The 18489-nt window shown below is 49.6% G+C and overlaps 3 protein-coding genes across 3 annotated transcripts in view; 2 read left to right on the top strand and 1 right to left on the bottom strand.

Moving 5' to 3' along the window:
• fancm (FA complementation group M) overlaps positions 1-15995 on the bottom strand; it is a 36375-nt gene extending 20380 nt beyond the window's left edge. Inside the window, exons 1-4 of the mRNA XM_047051401.1 lie at positions 15194-15995; positions 14923-15095; positions 14319-14396; positions 14005-14163 (exon numbers count right to left, since the gene is read on the bottom strand). Of these exons, the coding sequence (XP_046907357.1) occupies positions 14005-14163; positions 14319-14396; positions 14923-15095; positions 15194-15908 (1125 nt within the window). The 5' untranslated portion in view covers positions 15909-15995. The remainder of the gene's footprint in view (positions 1-14004; positions 14164-14318; positions 14397-14922; positions 15096-15193) is intronic.
• soul3 (heme-binding protein soul3) lies at positions 1226-12248 on the top strand. The gene is made up of 5 exons (XM_047049848.1): positions 1226-1885; positions 8207-8301; positions 9126-9267; positions 9845-10028; positions 10206-12248. The coding sequence occupies exons 1-5, from the start codon at positions 1654-1656 to the stop codon at positions 10375-10377; spliced, it is 825 nt and encodes a 274-aa protein (XP_046905804.1). The 5' UTR covers positions 1226-1653; the 3' UTR covers positions 10378-12248.
• A 145-nt stretch (positions 15996-16140) lies between the features above and the next one.
• iqcc (IQ motif containing C) lies at positions 16141-17855 on the top strand. Its single transcript, XM_047050014.1, has 5 exons — positions 16141-16269; positions 16454-16597; positions 16760-17069; positions 17235-17356; positions 17564-17855. Exons 1-5 carry the CDS (start codon positions 16228-16230, stop codon positions 17597-17599), a joined length of 654 nt encoding a protein of 217 aa, XP_046905970.1. The 5' UTR covers positions 16141-16227; the 3' UTR covers positions 17600-17855.
• The last annotated feature ends 634 nt before the right edge of the window (positions 17856-18489 follow it).

The following is an 18489-nucleotide window of genomic DNA, read 5'->3' as shown; positions in this document are numbered from 1 at the left end:
GACAGACAGATTCCATCTCCAGGGTTCTCTTCACCCACCGTCACCCCTCACATGCTCAGTCCCAGACACAGATCAGCTCTACTGGCCGCCGGACGAGGACGTGATGAGGGAAGGTGGAGGAGAACAAGGAGAGGAGGGTGAGCAGCGCACATCAAGAGCAAACGCCCACGGAGGGGTTACAGAGTGCACTCTGTGGGACAGGCAGACAGAGATCTGATTGGACGAGGCGGAGCTTGGGCGACGAGGAGAACCAATCCGACAGCCAGTTGACTTGGAAGCTATTAATAACGGAAGACGCAGAATGCTTACCCACAGTTCTGCACCCAATGGACGCACAGCCAGCGTGCCATGAACTGATGCTCAACACTGACATCATCATCAAGGCAAAGCTAACAGGAGAAGGGTATCAATATGGACTCAGCCACAGATGAAGGTTGTTTCCAATCATTTCTCCTTGATTCGTATGCTCAGGTACATCAGACAACAGTCATATCTTTCACAATCAATCAAGAGACCAGATCCAACAACGTCCTCCTCAGGTGACAACATGTTAACTCTCTCAAATCCCTATGTGGGCAAGGAGACACACTGACATACAGGCAAACAGATGGGCCTATCAGTGCCTTGCCTGCACCCTCGCGCATGGTGGAATACACAGTGTTACATAATCTGCTCCTCTGTCTGTACGTGTCTAATGGAGACTGCAGCATGGTGGGGACAGCCTGCATCACAGCCGTTGAAAATCCCTACATCCTTATCCGCGCACTCGCTCAAACACAACAGGGAGTCATTTGCGTGACACAAAAGCACACGTACATAGTCTGAGCCCTCATGTCTCTCGTCCACTGCAGTGATTGGTGGTCATAGTAATGTTTGACATTGATTCATAACTTCCTTAAAGTGTAAAAGTTATTTGTTATAACATTTTCTTTTAAATAAATAATGAATAAAAAATAACAAGCGTCGTGTACCCCAACGCGCTGATCTACAGTTCACTTGAGGCAACACAACTGAACAGTTGAACATTCGTTTGATGCCCTGTTCGTTTGTGTATGTGTTATAAAAATCTAATATTGTTTGTAATACACGTGAAAGCCGTTGGGGAGTAATAACTGTGCTCAGTAGCACAAGCGTGTGTCTTCTGTAAATACTGGAGATCGAACTCCAAGCGCTCTATCCACGGACTGGGAAGGGCGGGACCAATGTGAAGAGCGTAGCATATTGTATCACGTGGTTTTCCTTCGTCTCTTATAAACATCAAGTTCACCAGTCCACAAAAAGCGTCACGTACTCACGGACAGATCGAGGTCAGTGTTAACTTATAGCCTACCGAAAGACCAATATTAAGGCAACTTAAATAGCGTATCTGTTAAGACCAGATATATTCTGCAAAGAAAGTAGAATGGCTGCATGCAAGCGTCGCGATCAGCGCTCTGACTGGTAGCCTAGGCTATGAACACAAAGTTTTCTTAAAACGGATATTACCCGTCAGAAAATTGCCAAGTGTCTCCACTCTGACAAGATACACTGTCAACTCTGACACACTGATATTTAAACACAATATCGTAAAGGTCTTAGAGTAGACCCAGTATTAGCTGACCTATTCTGCAGAGCTGAGCTGCACGTATTCAGGGATAGAGTAGGGATACGATAATGGACCCTGGTGGTTGTCGTATGAGCAGTGGAGGTGGAGGCGACGGGTCTGATTTTGGACCCCAACATGGGATGATAACACTAGAAGACCTCGAATCTTTTTCGGAAGACCAGCTGTCAGATTCGGGCAATGGCAGCATGGAGGGAGAGGGGGAGACTATGGACGACGATAACCAACTGCTGCGTTATTGGCAGGATGTAGCGCGAGGACACCAAGTGGAGGTTCCTACAGGTAAACCGTGCCAGGGTGAAAGTACACACTAGGTTAGGAATATAACTGAATATGGTATGAATTGACACAGGCTGTGGGAAGAGTACAGTAGAAACAAAATGGCTGGCACTGTATGGCTATATTATGACAACAATAATGCGGCTATAAACCGTGGGTCTACTTTGTTTTAATTTCCTGTTCCATCCAGATTCCTAGATTCCTGCAAGCAAAATGATCTACAAATCGAACTAAAACTGCAAGCGCTGTCAAATCAAAACACATTGTGTCAGTAGTATTGCTAATGTTATTTTTGCACCGGATTTGGAAGAACGAGTGAGTGAATTCAATTGAACGATCACATAAACACAATCGGCTGCAACCGTGGTATCAAGTTGCTACTTTGCAACAACTATCAATAAAACACTGTCAGAAAGTTCTGACTGCAATGTAGCTGGCTACTAAAGGTGAAGCCTTGCATTGTCCACAGTGTAGTGTGTTTACCAAAAGTTATTATTAGCCCAATTCATTGTGTTTTAGTAACCCCATTTCCAGATCTGAAGAACACCTTCCCCTTTTGTACCTTTCTTTTGCCCCAGTCTAGAATCCAGGACAAAGCATTTCCAGGCAGGGCTGACGATGACAGCGACACACTGGTCCACCACATTTACATTACATTTAGTAATTTTGCAGACGCTCTTATCCAGAGCGACTTACAGTAAGTACCGGGACATTCCCCCCGAGGCAAGTAGGGTGAAGTGCCTTGCCCAAGGACACAACGTCATTTGGCACGGCCAGGAATCAAACCGGCACCCTTCTGAGTAATAGCGCGATTCCCTAACCGTTCAGCCATCAGACTCCACCAGAAAAAAAAGGGCCACAGATATTATACTGTTTGCCGACATACAATTAGTGTTTAAAGCGCAGGCCTACAGCTCAGAACATATTGCAACGCCACAATACTGCTCATATATATTACTGCTCGTGAACCAACCTGAACCTAAGCGTGTGGGGTAACACAGCAGCCTTCTGCCCTGTCAGAAGCCGACAATAGCTGCTTAACTACATCTTGTCTAAATCTCCCGAGTGAATAACCTGGATTCAGGAAGCAAGCTGCCTTGTGTTGATGTGATGCGTGGTAAGTTTGGAATTTCCTTGTAAATAAATCAGGTGTTGTTGAAGTATTTTGGACAAAGCAGGGATGACCCGTTCACTGGTGTGGTCATAACATTTAAGAGACCCAACTAGCACAGAACTCCATAAAGGTTAGGTCATGAGGATGAGTAAGGACAGTTTGCCTCAGCCTGCAGGGCGGTGATGGTAGACCGTGACTAAGAATCAGAATCATAATTCGGTTTATTCGCCATGTATGTTATACAAACACGGAATTGACTGTGGCAGGGAGGTGCAAACACTTAACATATACAAATCTTAACAGAGACAGCTCCCCCAGGAGGTTATGAGGAGTCAGACAAACAGGACTGACCCTTTCTCGTGTGCCTAAATGAAGCCTGTCATTCCAGTCGGACAAGTGTGACATACCCTCTCTTTCTGTCGCTCAGTTCAGTACGCCAGCCAGCCACAGCCTGGTGTGTGTGTGTGTTTATGAACAGAGCCTGGATTTGAACTAGAACGCCCCTGCCCAGGGGCAGAGCAGCAGAGGCGAGTTGATCTGACCTACTTCCACAGCCTGTGGAATGCAGACAGGGTGAGCTGAGTAGAGCACAAGGCCTGAACATGGCAGGGCCATGGAGAGGAGGGAAACACAGCTGGCCTGGGGAGGGCTAGGGGGTGCTGACGACTGGGGAGGGCTAGGGGGTGCTGACGACTGGGGAGGGCTAGGGGGTGCTGAGGGCTGGGGAGGGCTAGGGGGTGCTGAGGGCTGGGGAGGGCTAGGGGGTGCTGAGGGCTGGGGAGGGCTAGGGGGTGCTGACGACTGGGGAGGGCTAGGGGGTGCTGACGACTGGGGAGGGCTAGGGGGTGCTGAGGGCTGGGGAGGGCTAGGGGGTGCTGAGGGCTGGGGAGGGCTAGGGGGTGCTGACGACTGGGGAGGGCTAGGGGGTGCTGAGGGCTGGGGAGGGCTACGGGGTGCTGAGGGCTGGGGAGGGCTAGGGGGTGCTGAGGGCTGGAGAGGGCTAGGGGGTGCTGAGGGCTGGGGGGTGCTGAAGGCTAGGGGCTGGGGAGGGCTAGGGGCTGGGGGGTGCTGAGGGCTAGGGGAGGGCTAGGGAGTGCTGAGGGCTGGGGGGTGCTGAGGGCCGGGGGATGCTGAGGGTCTCTGGCTCTCAACACAGCGGTCTCGTAGGTCACAACCCAAGGAGGGATCCCTGCAGTCTGGCTGTGTGGCTGGCTGGCTGTGTGACTGACTGGCTGTGGGGCTGGCTGGCTGGCTGTGGGGCTGGCTGGCTGGCTGTGTGGCTGGCTGGCTGTGTGGTTGGCTGGCTGGCTGTGTGGTTGGCTGGCTGGCTGTGTGGTTGGCTGGCTGGCTGGCTGTGTGGCTGGCTGGCTGGCTGTGTGGCTGGCTGGCTGGCTGGCTGGCTGTGTGGTTGTCTGGTTAGCTGGCAAGACGGTCGAGGCTTCGTGCCAGTATATAATTTACCTTTTACATTCGAGTCATTTAGCAGACGCTTTGATCCGAAGCGACATACAAATAGTGCAAATGCAAGGCAGAGCAGAAAATTAGAAAGCAGATCGAGTTGTGGTGTTCTGAGAAACTGAACAGAAGAAAATGTTTGATGGAAAGGAAAGCCTGAAAGCCTGTAGAATAATAGCATGGAGCAAATAGATAGGGCTTTATAGCTGCAAGGATTAGTCTGGTTCGTATGTTTTGGTGCTGAACAGTTGGCTGTTAAATCCAGTCCTGAAATAGGAGGGTCATGACAGTGGAGAAAGCTAGGGTAAACCTCTTTACTGTGCTGTAGGGCTTAAAGCATGTGTGCACTCACGGGGCTGTTCCAGGGTGTGGCACCCACTCGACCCAATTAGTTTGGGTCCTACTTTTGGGGGCTTTCATCTGGCAAATCCGGATAAATGATTGTATTTTTGGTACCACCTCTGTCGTGGGTTCCTAGCAGAGCAGGAATGGAGGCAATACCAAAAGGTGGCATGAAAACTACAGACGAATCAAAGAGAATTGCGGTCGTTATTTTTGTTTATTTACAACTGTCGTATCAGCAGTGACAGGAGCAGGAAGGAGATCCGAAACGCCGTATTTCAAGGCCTGAAGCAGTTCTCAAATAGTCCCACTGTTCAGACTGAGAGGTTTACTCTGCAAATGCAACAGATTGAGGCCAATCACCCCCCAGATTAGTTCATGCAGCCATGATTTCAGAGCAGCCTTTACAGCCATGTACCTGGCACACACAACCCCAGAATTCATAGTTCTGAAAACAAGTCACTTCTCAGAATGTTGTTCTTGGTGGAAAATAACAACTAGAGCTAAGCCTGGTAAACAGCCATCAAGACCTCAGCCTGGAAAACAGTTGGTTTATTGATTAAGTGAATACGCAAACAGCCCAGTCATGTAGCCTTCTCAACAAATGCCTCTTTTTAAGCCTGGTATCTCTCCGTTCTGATGTTATGTTACACCAACTTGCACCCGAACAACAAAGCAGCCATTCCTTCTCTTATACAGGCATTGGCTTCTCTCCACAACTCCTGTTGGTTCTACTGAAAGAGTTTGTAAGTCCTACTACCTAAGTTTCTTTATAATAAAAACAAGCTCAAGCCAAATAAGGGTTAACATTTTCATCACGATGAAAGACAACCCTTTTGGATGAATCATTTCCAGTCCATATCACTCCCTATCTCTGTATCGCAGTTCTCTTTAAATTTAGATGGAAACTGATATCGGACTATAGAGAGTGTGTGATCTGAAGATAGGCCTGAAGTCATTCTGGTTTGATATCTCAGTTCAGCTACTCTCTCCTAGGCAGTGTGGCTGTGCTAGTACATGAGTTTTTACTCCAGAGTCATGGTGGGGACAGATCTAGGAGATGTGTGTGTGTGTGTGTGTGTGTGTGTGTGTGTGTGTGTGTGTGTGTGTGTGTGTGTGTGTGTGTGAGAAATAGGTGCAGGGGGTGTGTGTATGTGCAAGTTGAAGGCCTGTAGGACCTGGGTAGGTGTGTGTGTCTGTGTGTCTGTGTGTGTGTGAAGTAGCCAACTTGACTGGCTACTAGTAACACCAGACACAGTGAAGCTACACCAATAGGGATACATTTCCCTGTTCCGCACTGGGCAAACACACACACACAGGGTCTATTTTCCAAGCCACCCTCCCGATCAATGATTGACAGTGTTAACCATGTTGACCCTACACTACTGGAGTAGAAACTGGAGTAGAAAGATATGGTCACGCGCTGACCATATCTCATGTGTACATACAGCTACAACAGGTACCTGTATCTGCCGTGGTCGCCACAGCAAACACCCGTCTTGCACAGCTAGCAAACCTGTGAAGACGAACCGGGGCCGTTTCCTCTGCAGAGGGGGTTTCACCCAGAGGGGGGCTGCTCTCAGGATCACGCCTGGTCTTTCTGTCTGACTGGAGGAGGCTGGCCGGGGGGGGGGGGGGGGGCAGGGTCTTTCTGTCTGACTGGAGGAGGCTGGCCGGGGGGGGGGGGGGGGGGCAGGGTCTTTCTGTCTGACTGGAGGAGGCTGGCCGGGGGGGGGGGGGGGGGGCGGGTCTTTCTGTCTGACTGGAAGAGGCTGGCCGGGGGGGGTTCTCTGGTCGGTGAGGTCTGATGTCTGTCTAAGAGAGCCTGGTGGTGGAGGGACCATTACAGGGCAGCTGTGTGTATGGGGTGTGTGTGTTTTTGTCCTCCTGCCTACCCCTACCCCCCCCCCCCCCTCCTCCTGTCTGTCATTGTTGATCATCATCTCTCTCTGGCCCACTGCCCTGTGAGTTTGGCAGCATGGGGTGGCACAGTTGTTCTCACGCTATGCCCCCCCCACCCCACCCCCCCGCCTGGCACCGCCCGACCCACGGAGCTCACAAGTCAAAGTGGTTTATTCTTCATGCGCACAGCTGAACACAAGCTCAGCCGTTTCCTTGGCCTTGAGGGTGTTGGTTGGTTTGGGTGCAGTTCTACGAGGGTATGGGAACGTGTCATCGCTTGTTAACAAAAAAAAGAAAAAGGGTCTGAACAAATAACATTTGATTTGATCCTGAACAATGACGACACGGCAAGCAACAACTGAGTAGAAAAGTAAAATCAAATACTAATCCAAAGCACTAGCAGCAAAATAAAACAAAGCTAAATAAATAGAACAATAGTTAAAGGAAAAGACTCCTTAAGCAAACTGCATAAGGAGTTGTGATTGGAGCCCCAGGCCACTGCTGAACCTGGTCTGGACAGGGGACAGCAGAGCAGGCTCGGGTGCTGGCTCTAGGTGGCCTATCTCCAAGCACGCTGCTAAGAGATGCTGAGTTTTGTTTCTAGAACATTCGGGGTCAGCATAGGAATTAGACTACAGGACGTCAATCTTGGTTTAAACACCGCCGTAAACAAACACACAACCCCAGGAAGACTGCGTTGCCTGAGAGATTACTGCCGTAAATAAGATTTTAAAAATGCTGACACCCCCCCCCCCCCTCCTCCTCCCCCTCTTCTCCTCCTCCTCCCCCTCTTCTCTTCCTCCCCCTCTTCTCCTTCTCCTCCTCCTCCCCCTCTTCTCCTCCTCCTCCCCCTCTTCTCTTCCTCCCCCTCTTCTCCTCCTCCCTCTCTTCTCCTTCTCCTCCTCCCTCTCTTCTCCTTCTCCTCCTCCCCCTCTTCTTCTCCTCCTCCTCCCCCTCTTCTCCTTCTCCTCCTCCTCCTCCTCCCCCTCTTCTCCTCCTCCTCCTCCCCCTCTTCTCCTCCTCCTACTCCTCCCCCTCTTCTCCTCCTCCCTCTCTTCTCCTCCTCCTCCTCCTCCTCCCTCTCTTCTCCTTCTCCTCCTCCTCCTCCTCCCCCTCTTCTCCTCCTCCTACTCCTCCCTCTCTTCTCCTCCTCCTCCCTCTCTTCTCCTCCTCCTCCTCCTCCTCCTCCCTCTCTTCTCCTCCTCCTCCTCCCTCTCTTCTCCTCCTCCTCCTCCCCCTCTTCTCCTCCTCCTCCTCCTCCCCCTCTTCTCCTCCTCCTCCCTCTCTTCTCCTCCTCCTCCTCCCCCTCTTCTCCTCCTCCTCCTCCTCCTCCTCCTCCCCCTCTTCTCCTCCTCCTCCCTCTCTTCTCCTCCTCCTCCTCCTCCCTCTCTTCTCCTCCTCCTCCTCCCTCTCTTCTCCTCCTCCCCCTCTTCTCCTCCTCCCCCTCTTCTCCTCCTCCTCCTCCTCCCCCTCTCCTCCTCTTCCTCCCTCTCTTCTCCTCCCCCCTCCAGACATGGCTGAACCCATCCACCAGCTGACCACAAACAACGACGGTCACCACAGCAGGGAGAGGGTTCCCTTCACCCTCCTCACACGCAACGACAAGGTCAGTCTAGAAAGACCCGTGGACAGACGTCCAGCTGTTCTGTCACTGTTCAACTGTCTGGTTCCCTTGGTTCTAGCTGGGCTGGAGGAGGGTGGGGGGGGGTCAAACAGGGTAATCACATGACCTCACTATGCCCCACAGTCCCATACACCCCACAGAGACCGCACGCATGCACCCTTCCAAATCTAGGCTACTTTAGTTTCAATTTCCTGAAAAGGGCCTCCTTGTTCACATCACACAGATGTTAAGCAACCTGAACCTCCACTTAATATCAGTGGCTTTTAATAGAATCCAAACTAGGCCACTCAAATTCCACTCTAAGGCTGTGGAGAGAGAGACCAGAGAGGCTGCAGGGAGAGACCTGAGAGACAGGGAGAGGACATGGAGATAAACCAGAGAGAGAGACTGCAGGGAGAGACCTGAGAGACAGGGAGAGGACATGGAGATAAACCAGAGAGAGAGGCTGCAGGGAGAGACCTGAGAGACAGGGAGAGGACATGGAGATAAACCAGAGAGAGAGACGCCAGGGAGAGACAGTGAGACGAGAGAGAGTGCAGAAAGAAACCAGAGAGAGAGAGACCAGAAACAGACCAGAGAGATAAGTGAGACAAGTGTTATGATGGGCTGGGAAATTTGGTGTTTCTAATTGATCTGATGTGAGGAGGATCCCCAAGGCGGATAAGCCATCTAGGCCTGTCCAGGAAGAGGGTTAAACACAGGAGAGACACACGTCACAGGACTCTGGTGGGTATTACTAGCTTGATTGTCCCAGAAAACAATATCTGAGAATGTTTAAGAGTGTGTGTGTGTGTGTGTGCGTGTAGTGCGGGGACGCGCTGTGGGAGAAGCGGCACTATGAGAAAGCCCACTGGGCGTGCATCACAATCCAAGAGGAGACGTATGAACAGAGCATCTGCTACGGCTTCATGAAGATCATGAGATACATCTGCCAGCAGAACACCAGTGGTCAGTCCTCTCACTCTCTCTGTCTCACACACACACACACACACGTTCTCCTCTCCCTCTCTCTGTCTCACACACACACACACACACACACACGTTCTCCTCTCCCTCTCTCTGTCTCACACACACACACACACACGCTCTCCTCTCACTCTCTCTGTCTCACACACACTCTGTCTCACACACATGTTCTCCTCTCCCTCTCTCTGTCTCACACACACACACGCTCTCTCCTCTCACTCTCTCTGTCTCACACACACACACATGTTCTCCTCTCCCTCTCTCTGTCTCACACACACACACGCTCTCTCCTCTCACTCTCTCTGTCACACACACACGCGTTCTCCTCTCACTCTCTGTCACACACACACGCATTCTCCTCTCACTCTCTGTCACACACACACGTTCTCCTTTCACTCTCTGTCACACACACACACACACGCGTTCTCCTCTCACTCTCTGTCACACACACGCGCGTTCTCCTCTCACTCTCTGTCACACACACATGTTCTCCTCTCACTCTCTGTCACACACACACAGCTTGTTTACTCCCCCCACCATCTCTCTGTCCGGCCCTCAGGTAACTACCTGGGTATGACCATCCCCATCGTGACGGTGGTGCGGACCAACCAGGACCAGTCCACGCTGTTCAGGGAGGTGACGGTGGCATACTACCTCCCCCCTGAGCACCAGGCCCAGCCGCCCCAGGCGTTGGACACAGACGTGGTGATAGAGGAGTGGCCGGCCATCATCGCCTACACCAGGTACCAGGAGCTGTGCTAGTGCGGCGGCAAAGCCTGACAGGGTGGGCCCCACACTGGGGTAGGGGAGAGATGTAATCAATCTCTCTCTGTCTCTCTCGCTGTGTCTCTCTCTGTGTCTCTGTCTCTCTCTCTGACTCTCTCTCTGTCTCTCTCTCTGTCTCTCTTTCTCCACGTCAGAGCGTTTGGCGGAGCCACCAACGAGGTCACCATCATCAACGAGATCCGGACCATGGCCGAGATCCTGGGCTTGCCAGACACCTGCGTGAGCGACTCGTTCATCGTGGCGGGCTACACAAACCCGGCCGCCGCCGTGCGACACAACGAGATCTGGTTCCTGGAGCGACCTTGAGCACGTCACCTACTGCTGTAAATAACATTTGAAAAGCTGACACCCTCCTCCCCTTCATCCTGCCGTTCCTAGCCTTGCCTCTCCCTTACCTGACCCATCGAGCGACCCCACCCCCGCCCCGCCACCGCCCAATGAAGAGCCTTGTTTCCCAGAGAGAGAGAGGAGACGTGGGGCGGTTCAGATAGGCCTTGTTAACGGACACACTGCAACAGCTGTTGGCTGAGGTGGTGCAAACTCTCGCGTTCTTTCTGCTGTTACTCAGCACACCTTTTGTGTCTGTGATTGTACGTGATGGGGGGGGCTAGGGGGGTTACGTGACAGCTCAATGTTTTTGCTGTAAACCGACACGCGCGCACGAAAACATTGGTTGTATCTTGATTCTCTTTCAGTGCCAGTAACAGTATGGCTGAAGAAGCCACCATAGAACTGGAAGTTCAGATGCCAATAGAGAGAGAGACGGGGCGGCGGGGGCGGAGGGCACCACTCTCTCTGTACTGCCTGATTGTGGGAAGATGAGTGGGTTACGGGTAGTGAGCCACTGTTTTCTAAACTGTAGGTTCCATTTCTCCTAAGGAATCACTTGAGTATTTGAATCGAGACATGCGCACACACACACACACAGAGATACTCAAGCACACACACAGATACGCAAGCACAGCTACACACACAGACACCTACACTGTCCTGAGACAGCCAACAGTATGAATGTATGAACGCCACAAAATCGAACTACGACTCTCATTACTTCAAAACCAAAACAATCACTGTCTATTGCTGTATGACAATCAAGTATAGCATGCTATCCAATCCATGCATTCCTCAGTCTTAAAGCCATGTTCATACAACAGACAGCAAACCACTGCTTTCCCTCTTCCTGCTCCTTGTGGATGTCTGTCTGGGAGTGTGTGTGCGTATATCTACTACTGCACCAGCACACAGAACTGACGATGAAAACCATAGAGAGCAATATATAGACAACACAATCACTGCTATTTTATGAAATCTATTCGTTTTTGTAAATACAAACAAATTGTTATTTTTTAGTTCGGAAAATTTCAGGACCTTGAAAATCTTAAAAAAGTGCAAAAAATATAAGACTAGAGGTATTTTCTATCTTCACATTATTAAAATAGTATGAATGATTGAATGAATTCAGAAAAAGGTAGATATATGTACGATACAATGTATTTGTAAAGAGGAGCTATACAGGAGAGACAAGGAGAGGATTAATTATTCTTGTTTTACAAGACAATAGGCTGACATCTGAACAGCGGGGCTGTAGCTATGGTAACACCGTGTCCAGTAGCTAACTGTACTTTGCCAAATCATCACTGTGGAAGGACGTTACGTGTTTCAGAAGCTCCATCAGTCTAGCGCCTGGAGTAGCGTGGCTGATGTTGAGGTTTCACCTCTGAAAACCAGAGCCATCTTTGTCTTAGGAAGGCTCCTGTAAAGGTCAGAGCCAACGTCTTCAGTTCAGATGGACAAGGAGAAGCTCTGTGCATCGGAGGGTCATGTTCACTACTGGTCCCTAATTGGCTTCACTGAAACAAACCTCCAACCATGTCCCCATCCAATGCACGTTGGACTCTGACAGTTTCAAGGTGTCGGGCCTGTAAGCTCCACAAACAACTAACAACTTCAGTTGGTGACTACTGAAACAGACTTGTAATCTGGGAACACCCCGTTAAAACATTTGTCTTTCATTTCATTTAGCTTTTTTTTTTTCTTCTGTGTTTTGTAGAAGTGCTGTACAGTGAAATGTTGAAGTGCAACAACGAGAGCTACTGTGGATTTCTTGATTGTTTTGTTAAAACAAAATGTTTGTCTCCTTTCTTTAAAAAAATAAATAAAGTGACATGAAATGGCAATCCTGGTAGGGAGTGTTGTGGGGTGTGTTGTGTTTTACAGATGGTATATCGCCTGTTCGTTTCAACAGAGCGTCAAACTACCATGTCGTCTGGACAACGAACACTCAGATCTAGTTGCATGGCCACCACGGTAACCATGCATGGCCGCCACGGTAACCGTTTCATCTCCTCGTGTAATTCCCACGCAAGCCGGTGAGTTCCTGAAACTGATCCTGGCCCTGTGTTTCTGCGGTGGGAGCCCGGGGCAGAGGCCGGGAATCCCACTTGGTACCCGCATCCCCTCTGTACCTGGGCGTATAGGGACTGTGTGTAGGGATTGTATAGGCCAGGTGGGATACGTGATACAGACAAATAGACTGTGCCTATTCACATCCTTTTGGAGATCAAACAGCAGGGCCCACAAAAGAGGTTGTACTTTGTCTTGTTCCCTGGCACCTAAAGAGAGCATGTGGAACACATTGTAACCTGAGCCACACCCCAGGGACCCACAGCACCAGACCGTGTTACAGGTTACGCACAGAGTACTTTACAGTAGCCTCTTGGCATTACTGTAGGGAACTGAAAACCTGCCTGTCTAAGGAGCTCCTGTATGGAACCTGGCTGTCCTGGCCCCCCTGTTACAGGAGCCGGCTGCACTCGGGGCATTCCAGCCAGGCAGCCAGGCATTAGTGTGAGATGGTAGATGGGGCTGCTGTACTCAGAGAGCCCGCTGAGATCCCACTAATGAGACAGGCTCCTCACCGACACCGACTAACAGTCAGTTGGGCTCCTCCAGAGCTTCGCCACATGCAGCCTTTCATTCAACGTGGTTGGAATTCACACATGATTAATCAAGACAGGCACCGCACAACAAAAACCATGGGAGGCTTCGGATAATTGGAATTTCAACTCTTCCAAAAAGAGTTCAGAATGTTCTAAATGATGACAGGTTACCACTAGGTGGTAGCAGAGCACCAAAACAAATGTTGCAAGATCAGGGTCGAGAGGAGAGGAACTGTTGCAAGCAGCTTCTAAAGCCATCCCACCGACAGAGCAGTGTTCCTCAAGCCTGGTCCTGGGAGACCTCCTACCCTGCATGTTTTAGATGTCTCCCTTTTTCCAACACATCTTGAATCAGTCTGCCCCCCCCCAGGGCCAGGGTGCCCCCCCCCCCAGGGCCAGGGTGCCCCCCCCCAGGCCCAGGGTTGAGAAACGCAGGTATAGAGCTTGCTAACAGGCATTACTGACGACACACACTCAAGGCCCTGTGATAACTCAGCACCCCGACTAACCAATCTCACTTCAAGGCAACACACTTTCTCACTTCCAAGGCCCCCATTCAGTCAACAAGGTGGCATCTGATGGTACTGACCTGGAGGTAGGTAGCTTGGTACTGACCTGGAGGTAGGTAGCTTGGTACTGACCTGGAGGTATGTAGTTGGTACTGACCTGGAGGTATGTAGTTGGTACTGACCTGGAGGTATGTAGCTTGGTACTGACCTGGAGGTAGGTAGTTGGTACTGACCTGGAGGTATGTAGTTGGTACTGACCTGGAGATAGGTAGTTGGTACTGACCTGGAGGTATGTAGCTTGGTACTGACCTGGAAGTATGTAGTTGGTACTGACCTGGAGGTATGTAGTTGGTACTGACCTGGAGGTAGGTAGTTGGTACTGACCTGGAGGTATGTAGTTGGTACTGACCTGGAGATATGTAGTTGGTACTGACCTGGAGGTAGGTAGCTTGGTACTGACCTGGAGGTAGGTAGTTGGTACTGACCTGGAGGTAGGTAGCTTGGTAGGCGGTGAGGACCTCTCCCAGGGGGACTGTGACCTTCTCCAGGCTGCGCTGATGGGAGTAGGCCTGGAGGTCTGGGCTCTCCTCAGAACGAAGCTCAATGTGGGAGATCAGCAGGTTGGAGATGACTTGCTGCACTGCCTGAGGTGGGGAGAGAAAGAGAGGGAAACAGGGACAGGGAAATACAGAGATAAGCTGAGAACGTTTCTTAGCAAATATTGATGGTGTGTCATCAAGATACAAAGCAACAGTGGTGATGGTACACGGAGACTCCCAGAGAACAGGGCCAAGCCTACCCTGATGTCTGCTCCTGGGGTGGCACTGAGAGCCAGGACACGGAACTGCTGGGTCTGGCTGCCCAGCTGTCTGATCACCTGAGCACACACGTACCGTATACAGACACACACCACATACACACACACACACATTGCATACAGACGCATACACACACCGCATACAGAACCACACACGTACAAATCGCATACAGACACAAACACAAATGTTCCACGTCTCTATCAGTTAGTCATTAGTCCTGTATGAACACTGATATGAGATATTAATGAAGACCTTTCACAGTCAACATAATAACACTAGAGGAGGGGGTGTTTTTAAATCCAGTATTGGAATTCACACAGGCTGTAACCCTAGTACCTAGTCCATCCTCATAAAAAACACACCACACACACCCCAGGAATTAATATTTTCACTTTGAATCACAGTGCATCACTGATCACCATAAAGAGGAGCCATTAAGTGACACCAACAAACAGAGAACACTAGTTCTCGTCTAGTCTATGTCAGTGAACATGTCTAATCTGTCTGACCACTACTAGGCTTCATCTGCTGTCATCACCCAGGCTCGTAGGCCTCGCTGGCTTGGTCTACACAGGGGAGACATACCTGGCAGTAGGCCTGGTTTCCCAGAGCCTTGTGGGCCTCGTCGAACACCACACATTTCACCTGCACGGCTGGGCATGTGTCTCTGGACAGGTCGTTTACCATGACCTGAGGTGTCAGGAAGAACACGCGTTTCGTCTTCCACAGCAGCTGCCGCTGCTGGGCAGCAGTGTTTCCTACAGGAGGACCGGAGACAGGTTGACATCCACGAGGGAGCAAGGAAAGAAGAAGAGGTACGTGTGTGCGTGCGTGCGTGCGTGCGTGTGTAACCCACCTGTCATCTCAGCCATATGCGTTTGTGGAATACCCATAACTTTGTAGCATGCCTCTATCTGTTGTGCTACAAGAGGCTTTGTGGGTGCCATGAAGACTATCTTCCCTGCAGGATACCAGCGGTAGAAGTTGTACATCACCACAGAGGCAATGAAGGTCTTGCCCAGGCCAGTGGGCAGGCAAACCAGGGTGTTCTGGAACAACGCTGCCTCTGATATCTTGAGCTGGTATTCCCTGATTTGGTAGTTCGTAGGATAGATCCATACTTGGACTGATGAGCTGTCAATACCTGGAAAGTCTTCATAACACACTCCACTTTCAGGAGTTTGCGTGATCGTTGTGCTCTCAGAATCTACAGTGTCAGTAGCTACAGTGTCTTGTTCAAAGCTGGCGTCAACTGACAGAGATTTCTCAGCTTCGTAGACAGCTACTACCATCAAGTCGTCATCGTCATCTTCATATGCAGCAGAATATTTTGCGTTGCAGTGAGCTGTGGGGTCGGGGCCAATCTCACTCCAGAGCGAGCTTCTTGTAGTCAGCGTTGTGTCAGTTGTCCTGGGCTGATTCTTCTTGGCTGCTCCTGTGGTAGCGCTTGGGGTGGGTTTTCGCCGCCCAACTGCAGTTGTCTTCTTTGCAACATTGTTCGTTTGGTTAGCCTTTTGAGGAGCCGAAGTACCCCAAGTCTGGAACAAAGTCCTTTGGTTTACACCGCTCATTTTGAGTAGTAAATATAGTCATTTCAAAACAGCAATGTGTAGAGCGCTTACAAAAAGAGATTTAGTTCCGGGTCGCATGTTTTTCAAAATAAACACCAATGACGACATTGAATGTTGGTTGTACAATCTGTACATTTAAAGTTCATTCAGTATTCTAAAAATGTTAGTTCTGTAGCTTCAAAAAGCTTTGACCCCCTAACTGTAAAAATAATTCAAGATTTTGAATGTCCGACCTTTATTTTGGCACGTCCACTCGTAACACCGGAAGATAAAAACAGTTCAATTCGTCTGCCGCGGGATTTCTTCCGTTGCCATAGCAATGGAGGAACGCGAATGGGAATTGATATTCACCAATTTTCAGGTAAGAAAGCGAGCCAGTCAAAACGAGTTTCATCAGAACGTACGTATAATTACCAGCTAACAAATACGTTTGACGGTGTACATGTTGACAAATTACTCTATGAATAGCGTTCATTTATACTGTTTCAGAACTGTTTCGTCCGTCAAGCGAGCTAGCTAGTGCTAATGCAGTTCCCATTCTACAGGCATGTTGTCGTGGATACTTGGTGAGGAAGGAGATCAGGAGTGCGCGGATCGACTTTGAAGATATTGTTAGAGATATTGACGGAAAGTTAGATCATTTGCGCTGGAGAGATGGTATTATTTCCAACCCTTACTTCTCAGACACGGTAAGTTATCATTGTTATTCATCGACTAATTAGCTTTGTAAGGATACAAGCAATGTGCTGCAGTTTCACCGAAGGGGACGTGTATGTTGTGTCTAGAATGACGTGTCTTACCATTCAAATGCAATAGCAACTATAATGGTCTGTTTGTATTTGTTATGACAGGACGGTCTTTTGCAGAAACGTGGCAGGCATGTTGGAGCAAGACCAAACACAAACACAAGTAGTCTGGAGCAGCGTGCAGAACATGTCGTTCCGATAATTCAACTGTCCGAGAGGATAGAACCAGAGCGGGATGCGTCCCACGACCAGGAACAGGCGCCCATCTGGAGAACTGCCTCCAGCTCGCTAGAGGGCGATGGAGAGACAGGGAGCAGCCAGCAAGGAGATGGAGGACAGCAGGAGAGTGCCCAGGACACCACCACAGTCTGGAGCAGTCTGGGTCTGGATGGAAGCTACGGACACTTTCAGAAAAGTAGGCAGTGTGTGTTTGTGTGTTTCTGAATCCCTTTCCCTGTTTCGATCGAGAGAGAGAGAGAGAGAGAGGGAAAGGGAGAGAGGGTGATAGAGAGACTGAGAGAGAGACTGAGAGAGAGTATAAATACTGTATTTCTGTCTCCCACTCTCTTCCTTGGGTCAGGTTCGTTGCGGTGCAGTCTGGCTCAGGAGGTGTCTCCCACCCCAGAATCTCTACGTCTCCATAGAAACACTCTGACCATGGAGCTCCTGTGGCTACAGCAGGCTATTGGCAGCAGAAAGAAGGTGAGCTCATCTCCTCCAACCTCCCTCCTCATCACCTGTTGACTAACGTCGTGCGCCGCTTCAAATACAGGGAACTACATGTGTTTACAAGACACTCCCAACCACAGTTATGTGGGTAAACCGGTCGCACAAAATTGTACTTACTGTGTCAAACCCGATGATGAGACATTCCTCACGCTCTCTGCTCCTTTTTCTTTTTCCCTTCAGTACCTGTTGCTGAGAGAAAGGCTGAATGAATCTTAACAGCAGAGGAAGCCATGTATCCTCTTGGTCTTCCAAACTAGATTTCTGGCCTTTGACTGTGAGGACTGTGTTTAGACTGTCAACAAACGACCACATCTCAGTTCCTCTCATTGTAGGTTGGTTTGAAGATATGGTGTGTCTATAGCCCTCGACTCATAACATAGAGAAAAGTATCTGTATGTGATGTCATGTTTATTCTGTGTGTGTATATATTTTTTGTAAAATACTGAAAATAAATAAAACATATTTTTTTGTTGATTCATTCCTTTGTAATGAAGTATTATTTAGACATTTGGATGTGTGCAAGAATGATGTTGGTTTACATCACGGCTGTTCTCTATGGAGATACTTAAAACCGTGTCTAGGCCGATTGTTTGTAGAAAAGCTGTGAGATTGTGGGTAGACCTAAACCAGTTTACCATCGCTACCTTAACATAGCCTCATACGGTCCATCCAGACCACTTGCTTTGTACGCCTTCCCCTTTATGGAATCAGATTTCACAACCCTGGTCAAACCAAAAAGACAAAAAACTATTCTAGTATGAATGAATGGTATTTCCCAGTGTGTCATCCTTTCTCCCTGAGCTTTAGTCAAGTTGGATTGAAGGGTTTGGTCAGAAGAAAAGTTGTAAAGGTTAATCAGTGTCCTTAGTGAATTCTGAGGGTCTGTTTTTTTTTTTTACAGTTTACTCCAAGACGACAAACACTTGACAGGTTATCTTATTGATTCAGCTAACAGACCCCATTTTTCAATCCCTCTCTCTCTCTGCTGTTCTGCCCGCCACATCTCTCACCCCATTATCTTCCCCTTTCTCTTTTTTTCCCTGTATACATCTTCCTATCCTCTCTCACCCCCCTCTCCCTCCTTTGTTTTGGTTGCGTGGCTGCTG

This window comes from Hypomesus transpacificus, chromosome 3 (assembly GCF_021917145.1).
Source record: "Hypomesus transpacificus isolate Combined female chromosome 3, fHypTra1, whole genome shotgun sequence".
Taxonomy (NCBI): domain Eukaryota; kingdom Metazoa; phylum Chordata; class Actinopteri; order Osmeriformes; family Osmeridae; genus Hypomesus; species Hypomesus transpacificus.
The sequence above is the reverse complement of the archived record's forward strand: the minus strand, read 5'-3'. Positions and strand labels throughout refer to the sequence as shown.

What these genes read in the sequence shown, in the direction of transcription:
- soul3 (XM_047049848.1), top strand. Translation starts at nt 1,654, where the DNA reads ATGGACCCTGGTGGTTGTCGTATGAGCAGTGGAGGTGGAGGCGACGGG. An exon ending in CCAAGTGGAGGTTCCTACAG is followed by an intron (nt 1,886 to 8,206) that starts GTAAACCGTGCC and finishes TCCCCCCTCCAG; the next exon opens with ACATGGCTGAACCCATCCAC. An exon ending in CTGCCAGCAGAACACCAGTG is followed by an intron (nt 9,268 to 9,844) that starts GTCAGTCCTCTC and finishes TCCGGCCCTCAG; the next exon opens with GTAACTACCTGGGTATGACC.
- iqcc (XM_047050014.1), top strand. Translation starts at nt 16,228, where the DNA reads ATGGAGGAACGCGAATGGGAATTGATATTCACCAATTTTCAG. An exon ending in CTACGGACACTTTCAGAAAA is followed by an intron (nt 17,070 to 17,234) that starts GTAGGCAGTGTG and finishes TCCTTGGGTCAG; the next exon opens with GTTCGTTGCGGTGCAGTCTG. An exon ending in CTATTGGCAGCAGAAAGAAG is followed by an intron (nt 17,357 to 17,563) that starts GTGAGCTCATCT and finishes TTTTCCCTTCAG; the next exon opens with TACCTGTTGCTGAGAGAAAG.